Genomic DNA, 10,217 nt, shown 5'->3' with positions numbered 1-10,217 from the left:
TTTTGAGAATGATGAGGGCAATGAATGTACAAATGTGCTTTACACAATTGATGTATGGAGTGTGATAAGAGATGTATGAGCCCCTAATAAAACAATAAAAGAATTTTTAAAAGAAAAAAGAAAAAAAGAAATAAACAGCTAATTAGTCTATAGAGCAGTACAAATGGCTCAGTGCAACTCACTTCTATGAAATAGCTAATACACTGACAGTCCTTCAACTCAAGGGCCACTGGGTGCAAGTTAAGGAAGCAGACAGCTGAGTCCTCTGAAGAGCAATTCAGGCAATCTGGTCACAGGCAGCGAAGAGCAAGGCAGGTTACCAACAGTCAGCCAGATGACAGGGTCCAACAGTCCCCAACTCAAGCGATGTATACACCAGTAGCATGGTGAAGCAAGTCTTGAAGGAACCTCAAACTACAGGGACACAATCCACAGGTTGGTTGTCCCAAAGGTAGTGTTAGTTCACAAGTTGAGGCAGAGAACCAGCTAAGGCAGCCACACAGTCATCAAAGAGCAAGAGACAAGAAAGGTGAGGTTCCCTGAGCCATTTATCTCTCTGACCTTCAATTAATCCCACATGTGTTCATTGGCCAGGTTGGCACAATAAACCTACCTATCACAGCACTCTTTAATGGCTTAACCACCCAGGACTCCATGATTGTTGTTAGTTGCCATCACGTTGATTTTGACTCATTTAGCATAGAACTGCTAAATAGGGTGTTCGAGGATTCAGCCTGGCAGAGCAGAGGCTCCTTTCAGCTACTAGTCAAGTACTTAAGCCTTATGTCACATGGTAAAGTGTTTATTATTATAACCACTACAGGGTCGTGAACGGGAGCACTGGAGGCACAGTGGGCTGCTAACCAGGTCAGCAGTTTGAACCCACCAACCATTCTGTATGAAAAGTCAATGCTTTCTGCTCTCATAAAGATGTGCAGCCTTAAAGCCCCATGGGTGTTGTTCTACTCAATCCTATAGGGTCCATATGAGTCAGAATCTACTCGATGGCAGTGAGTTTGGTTATAATTTTAGTCCTAAATAAGATTGAGAACCTCAACTCAATCAGCTCTACCACTAGGCTCTGCTCCCCAATTCTTCCAGTGTGAAATTGAGGAGGGTCTGTATTGAGCAGCCACCAGGTTTTGCATTCTGGCCATGTGCTCCTACTGATGCTTCAGGAATGGGGCAGGCTTGCACACTGCTGATTGATGGTGAAGCTGAGTCACCTCAACCTCATACTACCTCCAAGATCCCCTGTCTCCGCTCTGTACTGGTGCCAAAGGACTGTGAGAACCAAGCTAAAGAGCTCCCCTTCTGCAGAGCTGCAACGGTTGGCACATTTGTGGGTGAGGGCATGAATTTCAGCTTGAATAGGCAGGAGGGGTCGATCTGTTCCCAGCTCTTCATCTAATAAATCTCGTTGGGTGTTTGGTGCTGAAAGCTAAGTAGCTTAGCTTGAAAGCTGCCGATAATGAGCTAGAGTTGACCAGGAACATGCTGTACTTCTGCCAGAACCAAAAGTCACCTTAACAAAAAAAAATGTGCATACTCATCAAAGGACTCAAACCCAGAATAACAAAGAAAACCAAAGTCCCTGTCATCTAGTCAATGCTGACGTACGGTGACTGCCGGACAGGGTGGGATGCCCCTCTGCGTTTTAGAGCCTGTAACTCTTGACAGGAGTAGAAAGCCCTCTTTCTCCCTCAAAGCAGTCAGTAGGTTTGAACAGCTGGCCTTTCAGTTAGCAGCCCAGTGCATAGCCACTGCAACACGGGGGCTCCAGAATAAAGCTCTTTAATATCTGGTACTCGACCCACTAGAAAAGTAAGCAAAGGCTCGAAGAGATTTTCACCAAGACACGATCCTCATGGTTGATGAGTAGGTAAACCTTTTCTCAACCCCGTCAGAGAAATGAAAATCAAACCAGAGTGCATCACTGACAGTCTGGCTAAAATGAAAACATTACATAAAGACCACGTTGCTTGTGGAGCAACCAGAACTCCCATGGGCTGCAAGTTTGGAGGATACATTCTAGAATTTTGCATTTTGGAAAAGCATTTACCGCTGTCAATCTAAGCTGAGCTTATATGGACATGAACACTTATGTAGAAATTCCCCTCCTATGTCTACACCAGAATTAATCCATATTTTCACCAAAAGGGATGTACTGAAATATTCAGAACCACACCAGTCCTGGTATGCTAAATCCAGGAAGAACTCAACTCTTCATCTACAGTAGCAAGGAACTCCAAGGTAAAGGAGACCAGAGACAAAGGCCTTCCTCCAGAGCCAACAAAAAGCCATTCCCTTGTGATGGTGTCAAAATAGGCCTGCCTCTGACAAGCCCACAGGGTTCATAGGCGCAATTGTACGACGACGATACTATATAAAGAGTAGAGTGCAGTCACAGCGAGTAGGAGGGATAGGAGAGGGTAAAATAAGGGAGTCGGGCACGTGTCATAGTAGCATGCCCACCTCAGCCCCTCTTGGTGGTCCACGTGGAGGTGGGAGGAGAGAGCAAGTATATTTCTAATTAAGGCTTATATATCCCTTAGGGGAATGCAAGCCCCGCTGATTACAGGTAACTACCTCCATAACAGGAAGGGGCTGTCCAATAGGCATGCATGTGACAGGAAGGGGATGAGCTAGGCATGTACACGTAATAAGAAGGGGAGGGACTTGGGGTACACATGTGACAAGATGGGCGGATCCTAGATTCAAGATGGCAGCCTAACTTTGGTTGTCCTTGAGTTGGCTTGACCTTGTCTCTGGGCTCTTTATCAGCAGGGAGTGGGCCCCACCTATGGGGGGACAGACAATAGAACCCAATTGCCCTAGATGGCTGATGCCCTCAGGGAGAAAACCTCTAAGCAGCTGACCTCGCATGTGCTACTGTCATTTACCAAGTGTTGCAAGCAGCGTCCTAGGTTTGGCATATATTGTAGGGGACAACCTGGGAAAACCTTTCTGTATCCCACATGCTGGCACCCTGAATTTAAGCGTCTGTCCTCCTCAACTGTAAGATAATATGTTTTTGTTTATTAACGTGACCCACTTGTGGTAGCACGAGTTGACTAAGATGAGCATTAAGACCTATCTATATGGAATCAGGTTGACAACCAAACCCTCCAAATTCACTGCCATCGAGTCAGTGCTGACTCACAGGTTTCCAAGACAGTACCTATTTGTGGGAGGAGAAAGCCCGGTCTTTCTCCCTTGGAGCTGCTGAAGGCTTCTAACTGCCGACCACGTAGAACTCAACAGAACGTGTTGTCACCTTCTACATCAGCAGGTCTCCTAAGTACACATTTGTCCTTTAGACTTTTTGCCCCACTCACACACTTTTTTCTCTTCTAGCATGACAAGCTGGGGTAAATCCAGAGTCTCCTTTCCGAAACAGACACCCAGTTAGAACGAAGGCTGTACCTGTCAAGATGGATGTGTATGGATCAACATGAATCATAATGGTGAGAGGGGGAAATGGCAAGTTGCATAATCTTATGAGGTGGGGCCCTGGTGTAGCGGTTATGCAGTGGGCTGTGATCCACATGGCTGGCAGTTCAAAACCACCAGTAGCTCTAAGAGAGAAAGACTGGACTTTCTACTCCCATAAGCAGTTACAACTTTGAAACCATTAGGAGTCATCAGTGACTCCAGGGCAGTGAATTTGGTTTGGGTTTGGTAGTATGACAACGTAGCCTCATTTTGCTTAAGTTTGAAAATCTGCAGAACAATTCTTTGCCATGACTATGGGTCTATGAATGTGTAATGCAGACACCAAAACACTGAACTCATGCATGTGGTTAACTCTGGCGTGGGAGAGGAAGAGATTTCCGTGGGACTTTAGTTGTATCTACTGATAATATTTTATTTCTTTTAAAACGAGAAATTGAATGTTTGACATAAAAAGGCCAAGAAATTGGAAAATCTATTATTTCAATGATGTATAAGATTGTGCTTGATGTGCCTCACCTATTTTTTGATGCTTAAGCAGAAAGAACTAGTATTATTATTGCTGTCTCCAGTCCCTCTTGATCTCTTGCTATTCTGTTTGTACTGCTCCAAAACGTTGAAAGTGACAAACACCAGTGACTGATGCAGTCCAGCGTTTCCCTCCCTCATCTGTTGAAGGGCGAAGTCTGTCCAAGTTCTCCTTCAAAGGGTGGAAGCAAGCACCTGCCGTTATCCAACCACAGAGAAGACTCTCAAAAGGTCTGAGAAGTGACAGATGATGACAGTTGACCAAAAGCCCAGCTTTCTGCCATGTGAAACCCGGGTGTTATGTGAGCCCCTGAGTAGCATCGTGGGGAGCAGGTGCTGTCTGCAGGGCCCCTGGAGAGAATGGTATGTACAGAGCCAACATCAATAGCTGCGTCACCCCATGACACACCAGTTGGACAGATTCCCAGGGTTCAATGCAAGCAGGGGCCTCTCCCTTGCCGCCTCCTTCAGCCCGGCAGACTCACAACTTGCTCCTCACTGCACATGCCCACCCACACAAACACAGCAGAAGGGCCCAGAGAAACATTAGCAGTCTCCTACTCAACTGGAGTCAGGAATTAGGAGAAAGGATGTGGAGACGGTCAATGTTAACTAATAATACAAGTAGTCCACAATTCCTGACACCCGGCTCTGCCAAATCCAGGAGATAAATGATCTCATTTAATTTTCACAACCACCCCACGGGGTAGGTTCCACAACAGGAGAGCTGAGGCTCATAGAACGTTAGTCACTTGCCAAGGCCGCACATGCTATTAAGTTGCTCCAGGATTGTCTCACACTTTCCTCCAATCTCCTGGGACAAATTGGGAACCTAGAGCGGGGATACCCGGACCCCTACGACCATACTGACCTCTCTAGGACAAACCAGGCAAGCATGGAGAACAGCATGGGAGCAGGGGGCCCTTGAGGAGCCTCAGCAGAAATAAATACTAGTTAGAGTCTTTTTAAAAAGTGATTCCAATGGCAAAAAATAAAAGTGCGGGAATAGGATAATTTCATGATAGCGCCATAAGAACCCAGAGGATGCTCTCTGCGATATGTTTAGAACTACAGCTCTGAAGCCGAGCTGCTCTGGAGGGAGCTGTGGATTGGAGCAGGAGCAGTGTTCCCTAAGACACCGCATGGGGCAGAGTGGGACCTTCTCATCTCAGAGATGAGCGAGCAGGGGTTCAGGAGAAAGCGTGCTATGCTAGAGTCAGAGAGAAGCAGTACCAGGGACTAGCACCTGTTGTAGGAACTGGGCCCTGGACTCCCACATGGACTTAATCCCCCAGCAACACTCGTGCCCAAAGAAGGCATCATTATTATATTTTTTATAACTGTTCTAGAATTTTTATTTAACCCAGGAAAGGGAAATCCCAACAGTCTCACAAAGCACCTAGAAACCTGTGGTAGTTGCATCATCTGGTGTCAAGTTGAGAAGGGGTGGAGTCTAGCCTGTCAATCAGGTCACAGTTTGATGACCTCATTTGGAGGCACCACAGAGATAAACAGCTCACTGGAGGCCAGATACACACATACTCTCTGCTTCGTAGTCTTGTCTGATAACAAGACACACGGAGCTACACTAGAGCCTTGGAGCTGGAGGAGCCACGTAGAGACCCACACCAGTGCTGCAATGCATCTACCACCACTGGATCCACCCCCTGGCCGGTGATCTTCCTGCATTCGACATCATTGCATGTGTTGCATGAGTCTGAAGAGGAATTTATAGATTAGTATTGGACATGTGGACTAATTTCGGACATATGGACTTGATCTGGACTGGGCTGGGATGTTTTCTCAATACTAAATTGCTCTTGTATATAAAGCTCTTTCTTATCCACATATACGTGTCTGTGAAATTTGTTTCTCTATTTAACCCAGACTAACACAAACCCAATGCCACATTATTCACAAGGTCATGTAGCTCCATCAGAAGCATTTTACTCATATTCCTTTCATTTTTTACATGAGATCAGGAATGATTATTCAGGGGCCAGGGGAAGGACTGGGGTATAAGGTTAGGGCACATTATACAGTATTAGGTGGGGGAGAGAGGGGATATTAAACAAGAAGAGGGGTGGGCCCAAGAGTAAATATGTCATTATTCTAGAGTTCTGCAACAGCCTAAAAATAACTTATCACTGTTGGCATTCTGTTTTGATCCCTGGAATCCATCAATATACAAGACAGCAAAAACATCCCTCAGAGTCTATCAACTAGCTCCTTCACCTATCTTCTCTAGCACCCAGTTCAAACCAATTCTGGATGATGCCCAAAGCCAGATGGCAGGTTGGTGCCTGTACTCATTGAAGTTTGTACAGGTAACAGCCATAATTAGTTAAAAAAAAAAAACATACAGATTCAGAACGTGTAACACAGAGAAGTAAAGAAAATTGCTCACAGCAAGCCAGAGAGCCAAGATCGAATCCGGACACCTCATCTTCTAATGCCAGATGATGGGTCACCATGATGACCCATGCCTACCCGAGGTAAACTGAGTCAGGCCTCAAGCCCAGGCCCTGTCTTCCAGACCAGTGATCTTGTGTGTCTCCCATTCCTCACTGCTACATCTGCCCCCAAAGAACAGTGACGCAGGCTGCAAGGGGAGAATTTATAAAGGCCAGTAATCTAGAGAAGGAAAACGATTCATAGCTGAAGGTCACGCTTGTGCTAAGAGCATTGTTTGGGGTTTGCCTGCTGGTAGATTTGGGGCCAGGCGTGGGCTTGGTTGGGGATTGCTTCTTGTTCTCAGTGCCTGGGCTGGGGCTTAAGCAAGGGAAGTAGGGCACATTTGTTTAGGATTTGCTATCACAGTTTTGGGTAGTACAAACAGTGAAGTGTTCAACTAGTAACTGAAAAAAAGTGGAAGTTCAAACACACTCATAGGTGCCTCAGAAGAAAGGGCTGGTGATCTGCTTCTAAAAGGTCTCAGCCTTGAAGCCCAGCCATGACACCCCGTGGCACAGTTCTGAGCTACAGCACGTGGACTTTGTCACGCGTGAGAATCGCCTAGAGGGAAGCGGAGGTTTGGGTGCCTTCTATATTGTTGAACCCGGAGCCCTGGTGGCACAGTGGTTACACATTGTCCTGTGATCCCTATGGTCCACAGTTCAAAACCACTAGCAACTCTGAGGGAGAAAAGCCGGGCTTTCTACTCCTGTAGAGAGTCACTATGCGTCAGCATTGACTCGATGGCAGTGAGTTTGTTGCCCAGGGAAGCAGACTGCAATGGGGAAGTCACTGTCTTGGGTTGAAAGCCCTTGGCTAGGGGTCCTCCTGGGTGTCCCTTCTCAGAAACCAGGGAGAACCTGCAGAAAGACATAACTGCTGCAAGACTTAAGGATGCTTCCTTGCCGTAAGGCTCCTCTGTCTCACCTCCTCTCCCCAAGGCCTAACACCTAGAGCACTACTTATCCTCCCACAGGAAGGGCCATTCTAATTAGGTGTGGGGGACTGCCCTAGGTTGAGCGCTGGAAGTCCTGTGTCCCTGGAAAGCCCCCAGGCCCAGACAAACAGTGTGGTCAGCCACCCTGTGGTCATCTCAGATGGCTTGGCAACTTCTTAGAGCACGCCCTATCTCTCCGCCACCTCCACTTGACTTACCCAAATTCCCAAACTCTGGTAGCAAATGGGAAGCGGGAGAACGGGAGAATGGCGCCCTGCTGAAAAGAGGGTGAAGTCACTGAGTCCAAACAAGCCCACCCATAGACCAGAGAGGAAGCCACAGTTCTTCCTGTCCTGGGGAATCCTGGGAAGAAAGGAAGCCACACCCAGGGAGTGGCGGCCCAGAGCAGCGCTTGCTCCTCAGCAGAGTGAGCTGACAGTCTTTTTTCGACAAGAGATGTTTCCTAGGCTTCCCTCACTCACTTTCTTCAGAGCCAGGACGAAAATACCTAACTGGGGAGGGAGCAGGCCAACCAGAAAACACAGCCCGCCCTCCCAGTGTGAAGAAGCAGCCACCCAACCCAGGGAGCCCCTGATCCTTCTCTGGACCAAGGACTTCAGCCCGGGCCCCCAACAAACTCACCTGGGCCCCAGGACAAACTCCGCTCCCTAGAGATGCAGAAGCAGCCACCCATGTGTGCACCATCGTCCCTTGGGCTGAGGCCCCTGGGAACACCAACCAGAGTGGCGCTGGGAGGGGACAGCCTCCCAACGGTGTCCCTCCTCCCGCCTCCTCCAGCACAGGAGGACCCAAGCAGAGAGCACAATGCGGCCTTTGATTTCCTGCTGCCTCAGGAGGCCGAGGGAGGATGGGAGGGGCCGCCCAGAGTCCTTGCACACTGGGCCTCTGCCTGGAGCTCCCAGCTCCTCCCTGCCTTTCCGTGGAAGCAGTCAGTGCCTATCCAGCGCGGGCACATTCCTCACATTCTAGGATTGTGATATGTGGCTCGGTTCTTGTGGGGGCAGCAGGGTGGAGAAGGAGGGCAAAGAGCAGCTCAGGAATCAAGACAGCTGTTCTTTGTCCTGAGCGACTTGGCCCCCACCCCTGGGGAAGGGATCTCCCTCTCCCCCAGCTCCTCTCTGCAGATACTGCCTTGGGTACCTGGATGGAGCTGGAGCTATGGGTGCAAGTGGCTGATCTCAACCAACAGCCGTGATAAGCCAACTCCTGGCTGTTGAAGGAGCCAGACCACAGCTACAGGATCTCAAAATCGGGGCCATCACCTGAGGTGACCCAAGCATTACAAAGGCGAGAGGATGGAGGGCCAACTAGGGTAAGACAAGAAATATGCCTAAAAAGCTAGTCACACCAGGTCCTAACCTCTCCTCTCTTTGGGCTGAACAAAGGCACAGGGGAGTACCGAACCACTATACAGCTGGATTTTTGACACTCACTCATGAGGTCTCACAAAGAAACGGGAGTAATACAGTCCCATGCCAGCGAGGTTGGAGAGAGACCGGAGAGCCGGCACACAGACCCATGGAGAGGGAGGGGCCACGTGGGCAGTGGGAAGGCAGGGTCTTGATAGGCCTGATCAGGTTTGGAGCTGGAGCCCACCGTGTAAGGGGGAAGGTGGCCTGGTCACGTTTATATTATACGAGAGCCACTGCGGATCGAATACAGTGTGGGGAAGGACCTGGAGGGGGTCCGTCGTACTGGAGTGGACGGACAGGAGGGTCGACTCCACACACCAGCTCAGTCCCCAGTGACAAAGTCTCTGAAGTCTGGCTTTGATCTTGAGTCACAATTGTCAGCTGCCCTAGAGTCGGACCCCTAACCCACGGGGAGCCCGTGTGCAATGGAATCCAACCCACTGTGACCCAAAGGGTTTTGACCGGCTAGTTTCCTCACGGTAAATCACCAGGCCTTTCTTCCAAGTGTGTCTTCCCAACATCAACCCACTGGTTGAGAAGAGCTGAATTAGTCTAAGCTCAAGTCCTGAATGCGGTATTGGTACACAGAATGGCCTTGGACCTGTTATATGACCTTCTGCCTCAGTTTTCTCACTCACAAAGTGGACACAAGAGTGCCTACATCTGAGCAATGCACAAGTCCCCACTGGCACATGGGTGCTGGCTCCCCGTGAGTTGATTTGCTTGGAAATCAGACCAATGAGTTTCCTACATGAAGGGGAGACTTCTACCACTGAGCCACTCTGCCCTCTGAGCCATGGTCTCAGGATATTTACTGGGGACCAAGCTACCCTTTCACATGGGTCGCCCGATTCATAACAGTAGCAAAATGACAGTTATGAAGTAGCAAAACAAAAATAATTTTAGGGTTGGGGGTCACTAACCCTAAAACAAAGAACTGTATTAAAGGATCGAGGCATTAGGAAGGTTGAGAGCCACTGCTCTACAGCATTTGGCGGAAACGCGCTCTTTGGAAGATCTCAAATGAAGAAGCCTCTCTGGAAAAAGTTATGAAAGAAGCTGACGCTGTTCTGCTCGTGGGTAATTCAGATGAGCGTGTCCAGAATGATGTTTTCCGGAGGGAGCGCAGGAAACGCGAAGACCCTGGGACAGGAACTTGCTTGGTGTGTTACAGGAAGAGCTTGTGAGCTGGAGTCAGAGACATGAGGGAGGGCCGAGAGAGTAGGAGGGCAGGTCGTGTTGGGTCCCAAAGACTGTCAGAACTTCAGCCTTTCCTCTGAAGAGATAATAGCCAATGATAGACACCGAACAGAAGAGTAGCATGATCGATTTATCATTTTAAAGAGTCCCTTTCCCTCCCATGTGGAAAACAGGCTGTGCCTTCTATTGCATTCTCTATAGAAACACCAGTG

At 48.6% G+C, this 10,217-nt stretch overlaps 1 protein-coding gene across 4 annotated transcripts in view; it reads right to left on the bottom strand.

The window, feature by feature from the left end:
* SH3TC2 (SH3 domain and tetratricopeptide repeats 2) overlaps nt 1-8,115 on the bottom strand; it is a 68,162-nt gene extending 60,047 nt beyond the window's left edge. For all 4 annotated transcript variants that reach the window (XM_045284797.1, XM_045284798.1, XM_045284799.1 and 1 more), the window contains exon 1: nt 8,015-8,115. In XM_045284797.1, coding sequence (XP_045140732.1) covers nt 8,015-8,066 — 52 coding nt within the window. In that variant the 5' untranslated portion in view covers nt 8,067-8,115. The remainder of the gene's footprint in view (nt 1-8,014) is intronic.
* Between the last annotated feature and the right edge of the window lie 2,102 nt (nt 8,116-10,217).

The sequence above is a fragment of the Echinops telfairi genome, unplaced genomic scaffold (genome assembly GCF_000313985.2).
Source record: "Echinops telfairi isolate 266 unplaced genomic scaffold, ASM31398v2 ScPeMD7_7469;HRSCAF=8507_0, whole genome shotgun sequence".
Taxonomy (NCBI): domain Eukaryota; kingdom Metazoa; phylum Chordata; class Mammalia; order Afrosoricida; family Tenrecidae; genus Echinops; species Echinops telfairi.
This window is presented reverse-complemented; position numbering and strand designations above follow the sequence as displayed.